The sequence below is a fragment of the Jatropha curcas genome, chromosome 4, assembly GCF_041381405.1.
Source record: "Jatropha curcas cultivar XTBG-Jc1 chromosome 4, XTBG_Jcur_1.0, whole genome shotgun sequence".
Lineage (NCBI taxonomy): Eukaryota > Viridiplantae > Streptophyta > Magnoliopsida > Malpighiales > Euphorbiaceae > Jatropha > Jatropha curcas.
Window position 1 is genome coordinate 28,935,044 of NC_143154.1, and position 20,252 is coordinate 28,955,295.

The 20,252-nt window shown below is 32.6% G+C and overlaps 2 protein-coding genes and 1 long non-coding RNA gene across 4 annotated transcripts; all 3 read left to right on the top strand.

Annotated features, from left to right (window-relative positions):
• The first annotated feature begins 1,532 nt into the window (after positions 1-1,532).
• On the top strand, positions 1,533-3,295 carry LOC149497185 (uncharacterized). Of its 2 annotated transcripts, XR_016320546.1 has the most exons (3): positions 1,533-1,583; positions 2,191-2,275; positions 3,077-3,295. It is a non-coding gene; the product is annotated as an uncharacterized LOC149497185 (long non-coding RNA). The 2 variants fall into 2 exon arrangements; XR_016320547.1 differs by lacking the exon at positions 2,191-2,275 and having other exon boundaries at positions 1,537-1,583.
• Positions 3,296-6,385: 3,090 nt separating this feature from the next.
• Positions 6,386-11,391, top strand: LOC105632313 (plasma membrane ATPase 1). Its single transcript, XM_020678598.3, has 20 exons — positions 6,386-6,439; positions 6,715-6,834; positions 6,935-7,033; positions 7,119-7,256; positions 7,365-7,499; positions 7,628-7,807; positions 7,919-8,125; positions 8,213-8,332; positions 8,430-8,549; positions 8,629-8,751; positions 8,840-8,944; positions 9,029-9,338; positions 9,419-9,657; positions 9,757-9,789; positions 9,874-9,955; positions 10,044-10,204; positions 10,291-10,503; positions 10,578-10,760; positions 10,886-11,064; positions 11,156-11,391. The coding sequence occupies exons 1-20, from the start codon at positions 6,386-6,388 to the stop codon at positions 11,247-11,249; spliced, it is 2,895 nt and encodes a 964-aa protein (XP_020534257.1). The 3' UTR covers positions 11,250-11,391.
• Positions 11,392-14,976: 3,585 nt separating this feature from the next.
• Positions 14,977-19,744, top strand: NUDT8 (nudix hydrolase homolog 8). The gene is made up of 9 exons (XM_012214663.4): positions 14,977-15,599; positions 15,928-16,211; positions 16,980-17,045; positions 17,266-17,403; positions 17,981-18,058; positions 18,156-18,206; positions 18,342-18,376; positions 18,583-18,691; positions 19,048-19,744. Exons 1-9 carry the CDS (start codon positions 15,461-15,463, stop codon positions 19,252-19,254), a joined length of 1,107 nt encoding a protein of 368 aa, XP_012070053.1. The 5' UTR covers positions 14,977-15,460; the 3' UTR covers positions 19,255-19,744.
• The last annotated feature ends 508 nt before the right edge of the window (positions 19,745-20,252 follow it).

Sequence of the window (20,252 nt, forward strand, 5' to 3'; positions counted from 1 at the left end):
GTTCTCTTTAATTGGAAAGGATTAAATGGTACTTAATGGTAGAACTTGATGATAATCGAAAACCTCCTTGAATTGGTAGCAACCATCTTATCTAATTATAAACTTCTTCCATGATTATTGGAGCAATGATATTAATATTTGGAATTTATGGAAAATGGATGAGTCAGCATGTAGGCTTTGAATTTTGAAATACGGATTCTAAATTGGGATAGTAGTAAATTTGAATATGTGGATTCTTGTATCAGAAGACTTAATACTTGGTTTGTGTATGAGCGTCTTATTGAGTGATAATCATTGCCTACAATAGCTAGTGAAAGGTAAATGAGGCGATACATCAATGTAGGTCACATGATATATAGCCAATTAGATTAATAACTCTTACTTGAAAATATGTTATAAGGGACTTAAATTCTTACGTGTAAAGGTGAATATTAGTGTCGAATCTGTGCTTGGGGTTATGAATATTTGACTTGAGTTGTGTGCTTGGGGTTATGAAAATTTTACTTGATTTGATGACTTGTAGATACAGTACAACTCAAGTTTAAATTAACAATGGTAATAAGGTAGATAACTTTGGGGATGGATTCATCTTATAATCATCCTACCCTCCCTATATATTAGATTTTCTCCTTAGGTCTGTTCATTGGTTTATCTTACTTAATAAATTTAATAAAGAAATTAGTTTCGCCGCTCTGACTAACGAACTCAAAAATATTTACCTCATCGTCTTGATTCACCCTTCTAGCTGCTTAGAAGGATAATTATTCTCCTGAATGTGAATGTCATAACTTTTAGCATTTGCAGCATTATGTGAGAAGCACAACCACCATTGTCGTAAACAACTGTCGCATCCTAGTTTCTTGTTATTTTCAAAATTCGAGGACGAATTTTCTTATAAGGGGGGAAGACTGAAATAACCCGAATTTTTATTTTCAAAGATTTTTCATTTAAATTTAATAAACTGACAGCGTGGAAAATGTATCTAATTATTTAAATGCAAATTAATAATTTGTACAGTGATAAACCGAATCGAAAACCAATTGAAAAGTCAAAAAAATCAAGTAAAAATCGAGATTTGGGCTGAATCGAACCGAACCAGCCCAAACCCACCCAAATCACATCTAGAACCCTCTTCTCCCCCTATTTCCAGCGCATACTTCACCCTCCCCTACACCATTCTGTGCCTCCACCTGTACGCAGCACCACCAAAGCCTTCTCCTCCACTTTCTTCTTCTTCTTCTTTTCTTTCTTTTATTTTCTTTCTTTCTTCCTTCCTTTCTTCACTGCGCTTGCATTTCTGGTGAGACAGAGCAGAAGAGCCGCGCCACCCACGCCATCGCGCGCCACCGGTGCTCCTCGCCGCAATTGGCCGCCGCAGCAGCTCCGCCAGCAGTCCCACCTTACCCTCGGCCAGATCGTGCAGCGCCAGCTCCTCCTCTAGCTCATCGCGCCACCTGCTCGCAGTTCCGGTGAGCGCAGCAACTTGGTTTGGTCGACTCAATGCCATTGCTCTCACTTGCTCTTAGTTCCAGCACACGTAGCTCCCTTTTTCCAGTCGAACAATTCCGGCAGCAAGATTTTGGGTATATAAATTTAATTTTTAGACTATTTTTAGAATGTTTTTCTTAGTTTTGTGATTAGCTAATTTATTTTGCATTGATTTAATTCTAGTATAATTCCATTCGTGTGGATTTAATTAAGGAACCTTGATAATGATATATTAATAGGATTAAAGTGTAGATTAAGGTAGTTTAGGTATAATGTTATTGTATATTATAATTTTGGTTGTGTGGGGATGTTGAGATTGAAGGAGGATGGGAAAAATTTTATTTGATTAATTGCCTGACGGATGGGCCGTATGGATTGAGTTGAATATTTGTTAAATTGTTGATATTTTAACAGGTGGATAGTCTAATTTTTAGGGGAGATGCTGCCGAAATTTCGGTAGAAAATAAAATTAAGTATAGAAATTAAATTACTTATAGAAATTAAATTATTTATAGAAATTAAAAATATAGAATAAGAGTATTAGAGTGATAAATAAATAAAGAAACCCAATATATATCTATAAATATATATAGTTTAAATTAATAAGTGAATTAAATGACTGGTAACCAAAATTAGTAAACGAATATGAAATAGAATCTTCAAATTTAAAATTCTTACTTAGAATTTTATTGTTTATTTTAGAGGTTTATAAAATTCCGAAATGCGAGGACAAAGGCTGGAAGCACGTGGCTAGAAAGGCAGTCCCCTTAGAAGACAATAAAGATTTGTGAGTAGTGTTAGATAATTTGCCTCATCCGCCTGCATTCATGCATTCATGGTTAAATGTTTTCATGCATTATCGCCATATTGTGATGCACTATTTGTTGATATTAAATATTGCTTGATTACTTGTGCTGTGATATTGTTGTGCCTTGTTTGTGTGGAATTAGGATGAAGTGGGTCACCATGGGTTTGTGAGACTGTTACTGTATATGGATCTTGATACTGATTACTGTTAGCCGGGTAAATGGGAGATCGGCGCCCCCGTGTGCACCTACTGTTACCGTTACTGTTAACCACAGGTTGGCTTCTTTATTTGGGCGCACCGGATAATCTAGGTTTGATCGCAGCCCGCAGGGTGGCCTCCTGTTGTGAGCGCCTGATGATCTAGATTTGAAGGAGACGACCGGGTTGCCTCCTGTTGGTATTTAAAAAAAAAAAAAAAAAAAAAACAGAGAGAATGGAAAAACAATGAGAGGGCTGGTCAAGTGAGGATTAGACCGGTCGGCCAGAATAGGGGATCGGCTCCCTGGTGCACACGTGAGAGGATGGGCCATGTGGGAGGACGGCTCATCGGGGGTTTCGGTGACTCCACTGACTAATTTCCACGTGATGTGATTATATGAAGGTGATAATACTTGTGATTGCTGTTGTATTGCCATTTGTGTGACAAACTGCATGATCATATAATTAAACGGTAACCAGATAAAAATATTTTCGCATCTGTGTGATTGTGTGGGGTGAGAGGGTCATCTAACCCTACTCATTGAGTTTGGCGCTCATCCCTGCCTACTTATTTTTTTTCCAGGTAATAGAAGAAAGAAAAATCCTATGGAGTTGAGACAATAATTATAGAAGATTGTTAATGATAGAAATGACGATGTAAATGTAAAGGTAGAGTTCCGCAATTGTATTCCAGTTGGGTTGTAAATGAATAATAAAAGTCCATATTAAATATATGAACTGTATTAGTGATACATAACTGAAATAAATTATTGGGCTTGCATCCACAGTTATGAATAGGAAATGACGTTTGCATAATATAGGCTTACTACGGACTTCGGGGGCCTTAAGCCCACCCAGGTCCTAGTGCCGGTCCGGCCCATGGAAACGGGTCGTGACAAATAGCCACCGGTTGCCACCCCTGGTTCTACGGTTGAAATTCGAGAAATTTAAACTCTATTTGTTTCTGGAAAATAATTTATTTTTAAAAATATTTTTTAAATATTTTATTTTTTATTATTTGGTTATAATATTTAAAATTAGTTAAAATTATGAAAAATTTTAACTCACATGACCATAATAATAGTAATAATAATAATAATATAAATTTTATATTTTAAATTATTGTTAAATATGAGAATAATGTAAAAAAATAAAAAAAATTAGGAAAGTCGTTAGGCATCGGTGGTGGTAGCTGACGGCATCATTGGTGGTGCCTGGCAACGAACGGTGAGAAGTGATACTGACTAACAATGATTAATAAATTAAAAAAAATATAAATTTATAAAGTTATAGTAAATTTATTTAGAACATATTTTACTCTCTTAAAAATGAAAAGTCATTTTTCTTAAAAATGAGTTAATTTTGTTTTGACCAGAAAAATATTTTCAATTAAACTTAATTTTTAGAATGCTCAAACAATGGGAAATTGTGCCTTAATATTTTGAAGTTTTGGAAAGAAGATAAAGTTGCAATTTATGTGCAAGTAGAAAAATCCAATTCTAAAAAGCTAAAAAAAAAAAAAAGAACAAATCCTTTAATCCAAAGAGCACAAGGCCCATATGTATCTTTCCATATGGGCCATCCTTTGTGCAACATGACTTTTCTTGGATTTAATTGGCTATGGTGAAGAAGAATATCCAAATTGGAAAAACCTAAATTGGGCATTGATTGCTAATAGAATATATAATTTTTTTAAAAAAAATTAATGATTATTTAATTAATTAACTAGATTTCTTGTTGCAACGCATATCTAGTTCTGGTTTTGATGCTTGCATGAGCTTTTGGGCGGATTCAAACCAAATTAAATGGTCGCAAATTAAATAGAATAGGTAATGTTTTTAAAAATGGAAATTGAACCGAATCGAAAAAATATATAGAATTTGAATTAAACCTAATCAATTTAATTTCATAGTTTCGCGAGTTTTTAACTATTTTCAACAATTCTAGACTTATTTTTTAGGTTTATTAAAAACCGAACTTAATATAAAAAATTCCATTCTTTTCTATAAAAACCAAAAGTAAACCAAATATGTTAAAAATTAAACAGAATCGATTCGATTTAATCCGTTTGATTGATTTTAAAAACAGAGAATACTTAATTAGCCCTAGATCTAGTTCACCAATTCACTAACTTATAGTGAAACAATTAGAATTGAGACATGGGTCTGTATTCCCTTTTTTATTGTCATTACAAATCCCTAACACCCACTTAATCCAAAAGCCAAATCTTTTCTTAGCCCTTGGTAACAGTAGGCCAATAATGACAAATAAAAATCCGTACGAATCTGTGAGAGTATGATTTCTCCAATGAGATGAGCTTTGCTTGGAATGTTTTGGTAGCATCGAATATCAACAAGTGAATTTATCAATATATATATATATATATATATATATATATATATATATATATATATAACGGGTGGTTCAATTCCGAACCGAACTATAAAACTGAAAATAGATTTTTTAAAAATCTAAATCAAACTGAAATAAATTTGGAAACCGAACCAAATTGATCGGTTCAATTCGATAGGCATTAGTTCAGTTAAATAATTCGATTCTACTCAAAAAATAAATATTTTGGAAGACCGATCTAAAAACTGAAAATCGAAATTGTAAAAGATTTCAAACTAAAGCTGAAACTAAAACTAAAACTCAAATAGTCGGACCAAATATTGAAAATAATTTGATTCGATTTGATTTCTAATTTTTTTCAAAGTTTGCTCAATGCTTATTTATACACATCCTTGCATTGCAAATGGTATTTAGGTAAAATCAACAGCTCCAAATTACAAATTGAATCCTAACTTTTTAGATAAATGGGTAGTCTAGCCTAATTTATTTGGGTATTTAGAAGTATGATCAGACTTGTGTACACTTGAACACCCATACACCAAGCCGATATAAGGGTATTTTAAAAATTTATTAATGTTTCTTTTTTTTTTTTAATAATCGGCTAAAAATACCATCCTTTGGTATTTGGGTGGGCCCATTATTTCGCAATAACCCGGGAGAAAAATCAAAAAGACACCTCTGTTTATGAGGAAAGATTTACCTACACAGTGTATAGGTGAGCCTATACACTGAAGTCTTATTGTTTAGATCAAAAGTCTGACCATGCATTGTAAAAAAAAACAGCACTTTAAAATTTTTTTTATTAGGATGCAGAAATACGCAAAACAAGACAAAAAATTAATCTTAAAAACTGCATCTTAATTCTCTTTGGAAACACCATTTTTGCATACGTACTTTGTTGCATATTCATAGATAATTGCATAATTGCTGGAGGCGGAGTTGCATAAGCCTAGTTTCTGTCTCCTACCCAATGGCATTTGCTCTTTTCTTCTTGTTCCTCCACTGATTCACTTTAAACAGCATGTCCTTTTGATGCTTTCCATACTTCATTGTAGGCTATATATACATGTTCTTTTCATTTATCTAAACACTCACTCTCTCTTTCAACATTGCAAAAGTCTTTTCCATTATAGCTTTTGTTACCAATATAGCTCCTGCTATATGAGAAAGAAGTCCATTCTCTGAATTTCTTAAGGTTACAAATATAGTTGTTATATATGTTTGCACATGTTCACATGTATTATCAATGGTGAATTTATTTTCTAGTTGCGAACAAGTGAAACATTAGAGTCATAGGAATTCCATACACCGAACAAGAAGAAGATCCAATGATTCTGTTAGACTTCGTATAACCTGCATAGCTCATTTTTGTCGGTGAGAAAATGCCTGAAAGAATCAGTCGTTTAGATTTTTGCCCATTTAGAAATCTAATATGTTTTTTTTTTTTTTTTTCATATGTAAGTAATTTAATTGATAAGTTTCTAAACATGCAGATTTCCTACCTAGAGATTAGGGTGGGTGCTGAAGCAGGAAAACTGAAATGGACAAGACTGCAATTGCCCTTGAAGCTATTAGCAAGGAAACTGTTGATCTGGTACATATTCATCCTGAGTGAACTACTACTACTTTTGTGTTAACCAATGTTTATGTAGAAAAAGAAACAAAAAGGAAAAGGAATTTCTTCAATTATTTCTGATGTAAAAACAGAATTTTGCATAGATTAGTGGTTAAATCTAAAACGAGATCTTTTTGGGTAATAACTAACATCAATATGGATACAAGTCCATCTACCTTTATGTTTATGTCAAGTCTGAATAAATCATCCTTCAACATCAACATGTTTGGTAACCTGGATTTGGATTCTTACAGGAGACAATTCCTGTTGAAGAAGTCTTTGAGAAGTTGAAATGTACAAGAAAGGGTCTTGCTACTGATGAGGTTCAACAGCGATTAGAAGTATTTGGGCAAAACAAGCTCGAAGAGAAAAAGGTCTTTTAAGAATGGTTTTAGCACTTGTTGTTCTAATTGGAAATTTAATTTCACTTGCAACTTTTTCTTAAATTAAGTTCTTTTATATGCTGCTTTATAGGAAAGCAAAATACTCAAGTTTTTGGGGTTTATGTGGAATCCACTGTCATGGGTTATGGAAGGTGCAGCAATTATGGCCATCGCTCTTGCACATGGAGGAGTAAGTTTATAGGGATACCCTTTTATCTTTCACTTCAAATATCTCCAATTAAATGCATTGAACTGAAAATAAAATCATTATTCAGCGAGAAGGGATAGATTTCCATGATTTTGTTGGTATTGTGACACTGCTTATCGTCAACTCAACCATCAGCTTTATAGAAGAAAATAATGCTGGAAATGCAGCTGCAGCTCTTATGGCTCGGCTGGCACCAAAAGCAAAGGTTAAATCCATATATTAGTTCATAAATCTTCTTATTTAGATAATGAGCTCTTGTTTAAGCTGTTTGGATTGCTTAATTATTTCTTCGTATCGAAATTGTCTACGACAGGTTTTACGTAATGGCAGCTGGGGAGAGGAAGATGCTGCTGTATTGGTCCCGGGAGACATCATTAGTATTAAATTAGGTGACATTATTCCTGCTGATGCTCGATTACTTGAAGGAGATCCTTTGAAGATTGATCAGGTGACTAGTCATAAAATGTTCAATACTGAATTCTTTTTTCCTGCAGAAAGAAAAAGAAAAGGAAGAAGAAGACAAGTTGTGTTCTTATATTGAGATTTAAGGTTTCAATATATGTTTTCTTTTTCTAGTCTGCTCTTACAGGAGAGTCACTTCCAGTCACTAAGAATCCTGGCGATGGGGTTTACTCTGGTTCAACATGCAAGCAAGGTGAAATTGAAGCAGTTGTAATTGCTACAGGAGTACATACCTTTTTTGGAAAGGCAGCTCATCTTGTTGAAAACACTAATCATATAGGGCATTTTCAGAAGGTTCATCTCAAAATTGCGTTCAAATTTACATAATCAGGAAATTCTAGTCATGCTTGCTTTAATATCCTGTAAGCATCTGCTACTAGTTGTGAGTTTGCTTTGTGGTTTCAGGTCTTAACTGCTATTGGAAACTTCTGCATTTGCTCTATTGCCATTGGAATGTTGATTGAAATTGTGGTAATTTATGGGAGCCAAAAGAGGTCTTATCGCGTCGGCATAGACAACCTTCTAGTTTTACTCATTGGTGGTATCCCCATTGCTATGCCAACAGTACTTTCTGTTACCATGGCTATAGGTTCTCATCGCTTGTCTCAGCAGGTATGTGAAAATAATTTGTTTTCCTGAATCAAACTAGTATATAATAGCTTGAGAGAAATATTAAGGATTTTTCTACTTCCTGTGTAGGGTGCCATAACAAAGAGAATGACAGCTATTGAGGAAATGGCTGGGATGGATGTGCTTTGCAGCGATAAAACAGGCACTTTAACTCTTAACAAACTTACGGTTGACAAATCTATGATAGAGGTGCTACTTTTAACTCTTATCTGTATATTATCAGGTTAATATACAGATAGTTGCTGCATTATAACAGAGAAATTTGACTTCATCTATTTCATTATAGGTTTTTGCAAAGGGTGTTGACAAAGACATGGTTGTATTGATGGCTGCAAGAGCTTCAAGGCTGGAAAATCAAGATGCTATTGATACAGCTATTGTTTCAATGCTGGCTGATCCTAAAGAGGTATCAAATGTTTTATTTTGTGTTCTGCAGATTAAGTTTATGATGAACCTGAGGTCATTGAATTGTTTTACTATATTAGGCCCGAGCCGGAATCACTGAACTTCACTTTCTTCCGTTCAATCCAACTGATAAGAGGACAGCACTTACTTACCTGGACAGTGCAGGCAAGATGCATAGAATGAGCAAAGGAGCTCCAGAGCAGGTACTTATTAGTTGAAGTCTTAGTTTATGATCACTTTACAGAATACCAGACTCTAAAATTTCTTACATATTTTATGTGGGAACTTCAGATTCTCAATCTGGCATGGAATAAATCAGATATTGAAAAGAAGGTACATGCAATAATTGATAAATTTGCTGAGCGTGGACTTCGATCCCTTGGAGTTGCTAGACAGGTATAAGTTTTGGTTCATTTCTATAGTATTTTAGGTTTTCTTAACTTAATTCTTAACAATAAAGAGAGTGACAATAATTTATAGGAGGTACCTGATGGTAATAAAGACAGCCCTGGTGGACCTTGGGAATTTGTTGGTCTTCTTCCTCTTTTTGATCCACCTCGCCATGACAGTGCTGAAACTATCAGAAGAGCTCTAGATCTTGGTGTTGGTGTCAAAATGATCACAGGTGATCAACTTGCAATTGCAAAGGAGACAGGAAGACGACTTGGAATGGGCACTAACATGTATCCTTCATCCTCTTTGCTTGGAGAAAACAAGGATGGAGAAATTGGAGCCTTACCAGTCGACGAGCTAATCGAAAATGCTGATGGTTTTGCTGGTGTTTTCCCAGGTAATAATGATCCTATTTGTATTGAGATTGAAAAAGTACCATTTTTAGATGTTGTTATTTGCCTTGATTATTCTTTCTAGAGCACAAATACGAGATTGTGAAGCGACTTCAAGCTAAGAAACATATAGTTGGAATGACTGGTGATGGAGTTAATGATGCACCAGCATTAAAAATCGCAGACATAGGAATTGCAGTAGCAGACTCAACAGATGCTGCTCGCAGTGCTTCTGATATAGTCCTGACAGAACCTGGGTTGAGTGTGATCATTAGTGCTGTTTTAACTAGCCGTGCAATCTTTCAAAGAATGAAAAACTATACTGTAAGATCATGTTGATAAATCTTGAATTTTGTGACTACAAATAGTCAAATTTACTCACATTTCACTCATCTCTCTTTTATTTCCCTCCCTTTTCCCCAGATATATGCAGTTTCCATCACCATACGTATTGTTGTAAGTTTTATATTCTTTCTTTTATGTACTAGAAGTTTTTCAAAAATATGAAAACTGCGGTTCTAATTAGAAATTGTTTAACAGATGGGATTTATGTTGCTCACTTGTTTCTGGAGGTTCAATTTCCCTCCCTTTATGGTTCTCATTATTGCCATTCTAAATGATGGTACTCTCTTAGAATCCATTGTTATACATATATGCTTAACAAGAGAACATCTCAATTCTCAATGCTATTTTTCTGTATATATTTCTAGGTACTATCATGACAATATCTAAAGACAGAGTTAAGCCATCCCCAACACCAGACAGCTGGAAGCTAAGTGAAATTTTTGCAACTGGGATTGTGATAGGTGGATACTTAGCAATAATGACTGTTGTGTTCTTCTGGGGAGCTTATGAAACCGATTTCTTTACGGTAAAAGCCCCTAGCTATGCTTCTCTAAGCTAGAAATGCAGAGAAATGTCAAAACAACTAAATATTTTTTTTCCTGACTATCGCAGAAACATTTCCATGTGCATAGCCTCCAGAAGAAAAATTACAATATTTCAGATGAACAAGTCTCAAAGGAACTGAATGAACAGCTAGCATCAGCTATTTACCTTCAAGTCAGCACTATAAGTCAGGCTCTAATATTCGTTACCCGTTCAAGAAGTTGGTCATTCACGGAAAGGCCTGGTCTTCTTCTTGTTATTGCTTTCTTTATTGCTCAATTGGTAAATACTTGCTCATTTCTATTCACTGTTAGGTTTATTACCACTTAGTTTTAATCCTAATAAGTTGTATACAGGTTGCAACTGTAATAACTGCAGAAGCAACATGGGGTTTTGCTGGAATTCGTAAGATTGGCTGGAAATGGACTGGTGTTGTATGGCTATACAACATTGCAACTTACATGCTACTTGATCCTATTAAGTTTGCTGTCAGATATGCATTGAGCGGTAGAGCTTGGGGCCTAGTTTATAACCAAAGAGTAAGCAAAAATCAAATTTAGTTTGCATTTTACAATGTCTCAGACTTTTGAAAAATGAAAGCAGCTTCAAATTCACTGTATGTAAATTGGGTTTTGAGCATTTGGCATTGGTTTATTTTTCTCAGACAGCAATGACCACACAAAAGGACTTTGGTAAAGAAGCTAGAGAAGCAGCCTGGGCAGCCGAGCAGCGAACACTTCATGGTCTGCAATCTACAGAAGCGAAGGGGATTACTGAAAAACATACTTTTGGAGACATTAGTGTAATGGCTGAAGAAGCAAGAAGACGAGCAGAACTTGCAAGGTTTGTACTATTTTCATCAATCACACAATGTCTAATAATTCCTGTCATCTCTAAAAGAAAATATAATTTTTGTTTTTGGGATATTATGCAGATTAAGAGAGCTTCATACTCTGAAAGGCAAAGTGGAATCCTTTGCAAGGCTGAAGGGTTTAGATATTGATGTGAACCCTCATTACACAGTCTGATTAGTTATGATTTGATTGCAGAATTTATGAACCAAATGGTGCTTAATTAATTCTGTTGCAACTTAATTTCCCTCTTTTCTTTATTCTATGGTTATATGCTCAGTGCTCAAGTGCTTCACTGTCAATAAGAACTCTTGATTTTGCCCATTTCGTAATTTCTTCAATAATAGAAGTAGTTCATTTTCTTATATCTATTGCAACTTTCCCTCTTTTCATTTTCTTTGATCCACAGAATAACATTGTTCCAAACGTTGTTCCAAGAAAAAAAAAAAAATATATATATATATATATATATATAATCAAATTAAAAAAATATCATTTTTATATATTTGCAATTTCTTTAATCAAATTCTCATTTTGACATATTTATCGTCTTATAAATAAAATTTTACTACTTAATGTTTTTTCATATTATAACCAAATAATAAGAAAATGAGTTATTTAAAAAATATTTTAAAAAACAAAGGGGCAACTCGACGATCTCACGTGTATCTTTGGGCACAACAGTATTTCTCTGAAAGCGCTCAAAGCCACATAACATAATGCATCATGTCTCTTAGTCACGTGCTGTAATGCTGTCCACGCGTTTCCATGTATGAAAGATAAAATAAAATGGGGGATCTTTCTCACGCTCATGCATTGGACTACTTTGCACGCTCAAAAAAAAAAAAAAAAAAAAAAAAAAAAAAAAAAAAAAAAACTATCAATAATGGAAAAACAATTAAAACTTTCATTACATCCGTTCCGTTAATTTTACCACTTTTCGACTTTTTATACAATTAAAAATTCAACCATTCAGTTCTATAAAAACTAGAAATAATTAATTAAATTATTTTTTTAATTAATTTTTATATTTAAGAGAAATTTTAATGGAAATATCTAAATAAGGATAAAATTTGAAATAAAATGATTAATACTAAATTAAATTTTCAAATGTATCATCAAAGTTTTTTTAAAAAAAAAGTTAAACAAAGTTAATATGTATTTGTTAATTCTTTTGATTATGGTGAAAATTTTACGATGATGATATAAATTGCGATATATTAAATGTCGGTTTGATATTTTTTTTTAAAGGGCCGTTTGATATTATTATTGCCAAATACCAGAAATACATTTTACACAAAAATTAAAAATTATTTTATGAATTCAGTATATGGAGTAGGATTATAAATTCACTCGTAAATAGTTTGTTCAAGATGATTTGATAAATTTAATGAGTTAGTATCGAATTTGAGTTCCAACATGTAAATAGTATTTCCTCCATTCTTTTTTTTTTGCTTGTTATTTTTCTTTTGGATGTTCCAAAATGTTTGCAAGGTTTCTAAATTTACACAAGTAAGCAATTATTTTTCATATATGATAACCTTTATGATTGTTGATTAAACGATGAATTTTGTTAATATCTTAATAAGTTTAGTCTAAAAAAGAGAAACATAACTTTTGTTGACTAAGTTTTTTATATGCATGTTTTGTCAAACCATGCAAATAAAATGGGATGAAGGGAATTTTTTTAAAAAAATTATAAATTGTAAACAAGTCAAGCTACAATTTGTAAAATTTGTCTTTAAATTTGAATTGAAGTATAGTATATATTAGTTGTTAGCTGTTATAGTAACTGTTAATTGTTTTACCAACATTTCATCAAACGTAAAGAGAGTAATTATAATCTGCTTTTTTAAACTCTAGACATTAGTGTAAACGTTACTTTACTGAGCAATATGGGCATGTTCGTCAATACTAGCTGTTTTAGTAGCTGTAAACTATTTTAATAGGTGTTAGCTATTTTAATAGCTGTTAATTGTCTAGAGTAAAAGTGTTCAGTAAAAATAATTATTTGATTAGCTGTTGAATTTAAAATAACAAAAAGAGACATTTAAAATAAAAGTATTCAGTAAAAATAATTATTTGATTAGCTGTTGAATTTAAAATAACAAAAAGAGACATTTAAATATTGAGTTATAATTTTAACTTATGACTACAGTAGTGAACTCATTATAAAAAAAAATATCAATTCATAGTATATAGTCTAATTATATAAATTGAAATCGTTATCATTTTTAAAATGATAATACAATTTCCTTACATATTTCTCTATTAATTCATCATTAAATTATTTTGTTTAATTGCAGACTTGCAATACCGTAACAAAAGACTTTAAATTAATATTAATATAAGTTAATTAATAATAAGGATAATATAAGTTAATTAAGTACATAATTGTCAAAAAAGTTTTAATAAAAAAAATGGAAATGCTAAATGTTAGATGAATTAATGTTTTAACAAATGTTATCTTATCCACTAACAACTATTTTATATACTATTTTAACAAACGATATAATTTATAAAAATAATAGCTTAAAACAGTCAAAATTCTAAACTCTCCCTCAAACGATATTTGCCGAACAGAGCCTATAAATAACAAAGTAGCCATAAGCTTAGTTTATTTATTAATCCTAGTATAAAAGTATTTGTCATATATATTAAATAAAATAAAACTATTTTCAAAATTTTTAAAGTTTTTGTAGCCACATTATTTCCCTTGTTTTTCTTTTTTTTTAAGCTGAAAGTTTACCTCTCATGTCTAAATCATTTTTTCGTGCTCTAGCACAACAGAAAACACCACTAGAAAAACATCTTTTCCCCATATATAATTTTTTCTGTTGGTGTTGTTGTTACTCATCTAGCACGAAGGCAACAAATGCGATCCACGTGATTACATAATTATATAATTTATTTAGTTAATGCAAGTTTCCTTCCAACACATTAGCACATTAGTGTTGCTGCTGTATCATCTCCACTCTTTCTTACATTAATCGTGACCTGAAAGTGATGATGACAATAACGTTCCTTTCAAACAGTTGAAAGAATGCACTTGATTTGAAACTCTACCTAATCTTTATATATAGTATTTTCAATAGCGTAAGTGGTCCTCAATTCACGGAGAAATGTTTTGAAAAGCTATAATTTAAGTGAGTTTGAGAATTTAATCATTATATATAAAAGAAAAATATTCATTAGGGTCATTTTTTCTGTTAATGAACCGATCCGATACGAATAGAATTTAATACTAATCCAATAAATTAGGGATACCTATGAGTAATAAAAAAATTAGGATAATATTGCTTTCTTCATGTGGTTATTCATCAACATCTATTATGCTTTTTAGTCTTTTTTATTTAATATTCTATTAGTTGAGAGAATGATTTAAAGCAGGTACAAATTATATTTTATATCATATCATAATATACAAAGATTTAGTCACATTGAATAATATTCAATTTTCATAATTTTTTTATAATGTCGAAGAACTCTATGAGAACATTTGTATTGATTCAAATATGATTATTGAATTGTAATACATTTATTTAAAAAAGAAAAACAAATTCACTTAAGTATATCCTTATTCAAAGTAATCTTTTTCCACTTGTCTTACACTATCGGGACAATCAGCAAATCATATCATATTCTTATTGAAAGGAATATTCTGTCTAATCCATGTCCTAAACCCACCAAGAAAATACAATGAAATAAACAGTCCTTTGTTAGTTTAAAAAAAAAATATATATATAGTCCCTTTCTTAGTCATCTCCACTCCCTTTAAAGGCGCGTGCTGTGAACATCTCCTATTTTTCAAAGACGTGTGTCCATAGACCTCCTTCAAAGCGATCTCTGTACTCTCACTACACACTGCAACTCTTTATCTATACCGTAATAATATAAATATAACACGAGATTTCCCTCGTTTTACATAGCCAAGAATAGATTGAATATCTTTTTATAGCATGACTATTTTCTGCGTTGTTTGTCATTTTCAAGCTCTACCCATTTCGCACCACACATTAACGAAAAATTCCCACTAATTTAATTTAACTTTGGCTTTTGGCTCAATACATCAGAGTAAATTGGACCATATCTTCGTATTACTTGTCGCGAAGTTAAGTTATTCTAATTTTTGTTCATTGTGTATCTGTACCCTCTTCATTGCAAAACTAAGATTTTTGTCACTTGAACAGACTCCAAATGACGATGAATTCTATAGCATTTTCTTGCTGGTATCATGATTTTTAATTGGTGAATGTAAAAAAATTAATCTTTGTCCAACTGGGTGGTACAAAAACCAAGTATTTGATTGCTCATGACTCGGCTTGAGTTGGGTTGTTGTGAGTAGTGTTAATTAAGTTAGTTGGGATTTTGAGTAGTCCAGTCCATTAATGGAGTTGAAATTGCTTGGCTCTAAATCTGTGTCTTTATCTGAGATAGCTCTGCTGGAAAAGACTTATTCTTGCCCTTTTTTGAGTCCAAGGCATGTGGCTGCTGTTAGATTTTCTCCGGAGTTCGGTTCTTGCAGAGGTAATTAATTATTTCTGTTCTTGAATCATTGGTGGCTTTGTTAGGTTCTATTTTCTTGTTTATGTTCCCACATTTTCTTGGCAATCAAGCAGAACATTCATTCATTTTTTACTGGAAATGCTTTGTTTTGTTCTGGTTTTATGTTTCTCTCTGAGTTTTCTGCTTTTCTTTACTGTTTTTGGTCTGTTTTTTTTTTTTTATTAGTACTTAATTTGTTGATTTCACTAATAATTTAATATACTCTGTTTCTGGTCCTTCTAATCATAGGCCTGTAGGGCAAGATACTGAAACTTTTTGTTTAATGGTTTTTCTTTCTTCTTATGTTTAGGGATGTCGCTAAAGGTGTCTTGTTCAAGTACTTCAAATGGTACTTACTTGTCAAAGAAGGCTAATAAGTCAGCTAACGAAGAAAAAATTGCAGCAGAGAATCATTTGTATCGGATTAATGGAGCAAATGGTGCTAATTCAAGTTTGTTTTCTGGAAATAAGAGATTGCTTGATGCATTTGATGATGAGTATGGTGGAGTTGTTGTTGATTCAACTAGATTACCGAAGAATTCAGATGATTTTGCTTCTTCTCTTCATTTTTCCCTTTCTCATTGGAAAATAATGGTGAGTTCTTTTTCTATTTTAGAACCAGTAATTTGTGCAGTATAATTGCTCTATGATATGCTGAGACTTGGGAGAATTCGAATTGAAGTGATCTTCTTGTTATAACTTCTTTCCACCGTGCCCCACCCCCATGTGCTTGTCCATACCCAAAATGGAGAAGTATTAAATTGGCTATGAAATTTTCTTGAAAATGGTTAGAACAGAAATGATATATCACCGATGAGCTTTGGCTCAGTGGTACTAGATACATTTGCAAAGCTATATGGGGTTTACAGTTTAAACCACAGTTAGAGCCAATTCTTTATTTGTTAGCAATAAGAATTATAACTAAGCTAGATACTATCATCAATTTGGTTGAATATGCATTTGATGGACCGTAACGGAATCATGTTCCGAAACTTTTTTGATATATCACTTTTTTCTTTAAATGTTTGGATGTATTAAATGTTTCTGAAATGAGAATAGAAGGGTCTAGAGTTGATTGTAACCTGACTCGATTTAGTACTACAGATTTGCCTATGTATCTGGTTCAAGCCTTCAACTTTTCATCTTTGCATGATTGCATTCTTGCAGTATTTCACGTGGTCTCAAATATTGCAGAACCTTGAAATATGTAATGTAGTTATGGGCTTGATTTAAATGTTTCCCTTTTCCTCTGGATTCATTTATTTATAAACATTTATTGGAATAGAATGACAAGGTAGAGTGGAATCTTCAAAGAACTTGTAACTTTTCATGATGTAACACTGTTATGTAACCTAACTGCAGGGAAAGAAGGGAATTTGGCTGAAGTTGCCATTGGAACGATCAGAGCTTGTTCCCATTGCAGTAAAGGTGACTTTTTAGACTTAACGTACTCTTTAGCATACCGAATCATTTAGTTTCACTTAACTGACAGTAGAAGACAGTTTACATTTTAGCTTTCTTGGGCTTGATTATACACGATTCTCCAAAAATGACTCCAGAGTTTATGATGTCTGATAGTTTACTTCTTTCCTTTGTAATAATAATTTATATGTGTATCTCCCTAAGACGAGTAATTTGATATTTACAGGAAGGTTTCCAATATCACCATGCAGAACCAGGATATGTAATGTTGACTTACTGGCTTCCTGAAGGACCTTGCATGCTTCCCACTAATGCTACCCATCAAGTAGGAGTGGGAGGATTTGTCATCAATGACAAAAATGAGGTAATTTTTTTTAAATCAAAGATAAGAAGAAAATATTTTAATTAAGTGTACTTTGGTTTTCTTTTGGCCTAGCCATGATCTGCAGTTCATGCATTGCAGTTATTCTTTCTTTTAATTCTTATATTAGAGTAGGTAATCTACTATATGGAATTTGAAGTACAATGACCAAAATTCTTGATTCCCAAGTCACTAGTTGTCTGATTCTGTTTTGATAATAACAAGCACCTGAATCCTAACAGGATTCCTTATTAAATGCCTTTATTCCTGAGTATCTGCACTTTTCTTTTAGTTCTTTTTTTTCCTTACATAAGCAATTTTTTACACAATGATTACTCTAGAATAGACTGGTTTAATTGTTGAAATTGAAATTTTAAACTTCTTGGGAGAGTAAAGATTATATTATGATTGATGGCTGTAATTTTATGTACTTCAAATTTATTTTCCCAGTTCAACTTCTCCTTTCTTTCAACAACTTATAAGTTATACATTACATTCCCTAATTTTTTATATCAACCTGTACATTTTTATGCTTATGCAAATTCTTTTCTTTTTTTTTTTTTCTGATTCCCATTTGCAGGTTCTTGTAGTACAAGAGAAATTCTGTGCTCCATCCTTTGTCGGTCTCTGGAAAATACCGACCGGTTTCATCCATGAGGTAATAAAAGACTTTAGAATTGGCAATGAAATTAGGAATTGAAATTAGAAGGAAAGGAAAACATTAATAATTTATTTTGTTTTATTTCTTGTATCAGTCAGAGGAGATTTACTCAGGAGCAGTGAGAGAAGTTAAGGAGGAAACTGGTGTAAGAATACCTTCATATATTTCTCTAAAATTCAAAATAGTTGCATTTTAGGTGTTACTCATAACAAAAATAATTATTTTTTAGTCAATTCTTTGTTGTAGATGCTAATTAGCTGCCTTGTGTTGTATACTGCAGATTGATAGTGAGTTCATAGAAGTTGTAGCATTCAGGTAATAGCAACGACTATCAAAAAATAATTGGAGATACGAAAAAATGGTTGCATCATGTGAATATAAATGCTGCTTATATTTTAAGATCAGAAAAAGTTTTCTAACAAAAGGGATTTTCTGACTTTTGCATGATTTTTTCCCACTTACTGACAGTATTTACATTTCCTTCGCATCATATCTAATATCTTCGGCTATTATGATTTCAGGCATGCTCACAACTTGGCTTTTGATAAGTCAGATTTGTTCTTTGTCTGCATGTTGAAACCCTTATCAACTCAGATCATTCTTGATGATCATGAAATTCAAGCGGCCAAGGTGACTAATTTGCCTCACAAATTTGTCCATATATGTAGTTGCATAATACTTTTGCATCACAATGACTTTGAACTGAAATTATTCTTGCAAGTCTCCCATTTGGTCTGTGTTTGTTTTCAGCCACTTTTGTGGTGACAAAATGAAAGAATGTTCGATTGAAATAATGGAACCTTGAAAATTATAGCATAAACATCAACTTTTCGCTTTTCTTAAGGAATATTAGACTATAGTCTAAAAATGGGGCCAAAATTCATTCTATCTCTGATATGAGGACTCAATCATCAACGTTTTTTAATCTCATAGCGATCTTTTTAATCGTGATCTTTTCAACCCAGTATTGTGTTTCCATCTTGCAGTGGATGCCATTAATTGAGTTTGTAGAGCAGCCGTTAATTCAAGGAGACAGTATGTTCAAGAAAATCATAGACATATGCATAGCTCGGCTGGGGAAAAGTTATTGCGGATTATCTGCTCATAAATTGGTCTCCAAATTTGATGGTAGGCTATCTTGCCTGTATTATAATGTTATTGACATTGAAAATATTAACTGCAGAGCCAGTTGATGGTGCCATCCAAGCAGTACAGCACCGCAACTCCCACGGGGAAACCTCCTTAATAGACGAAATATTCCTACTATGTCATTACCTTCCCTTGCCTCTTTCCTTGTGAAATGCATCTCTTAATTATTTCCACTTGGTGTGTTCGAGGATGACAAACAAAGATCAAGCTCATTGAATAACAATTAACTAAGAGTAAATATTGCAACATATAATTCTGCTTCTTGTTTTCATTCTTGTTACTTCTGGAGAACTGGCTGGAGATAAGTACATGTGATTTCAAATATGCCTTGTGTCTGTAAATATTCTCAACTCTCTGATGAAGAGAAAAATGTAGCTATTGCAAATGTGTGACTCTGATAAATAGCATTTGCTTTCTGTTAGACTGTCACTGATGTAGAAATAAAGTTTTAGTCTACAAGAATATGATCAGATGAACTATCTGACATGTTTAAATTCTGACGGAATTTGATCAAAAAATATTGAGATTATCTAATTTCTATCTCAAACTCAAAGCTTATTGGTGTATTCTTTTGTTTTTTTTCTTTTCTATTAAAGATAAATTTGACAATTGGCTATTGGCTGTTGATGGTTGGTCAAAAAGAAAACTGATAGCTTAGGCAGGCCTTCATAATTAGCTAATATATCCATTCTCTTTCCAGTGCATCATGTCTAAGATAGACAATGGCGTGTGTGACATGCTCATGCCAATCAAGCATAGGGTCCCATTGCCCAGTAGGTTGCAAATTATTTTTCTTATGATAGAATTTGTGGTGTGAGTGTATATATATATATATATATATATGTATATAATCGGAAAATAATTTTGGCATAATCTGTGTATGGTCAGGTCTAACAAGAATGAAAATACTATAATGCCTTCAAAAAACTTTTTAAAACATTTTAAAATTTTAAATATTGCTAATATCACACTAAGGTATAATTGTAAATATGTACGGATTGTACTAGATACAATTTGTGCCATTTAGCAAAGCTCTTTATCT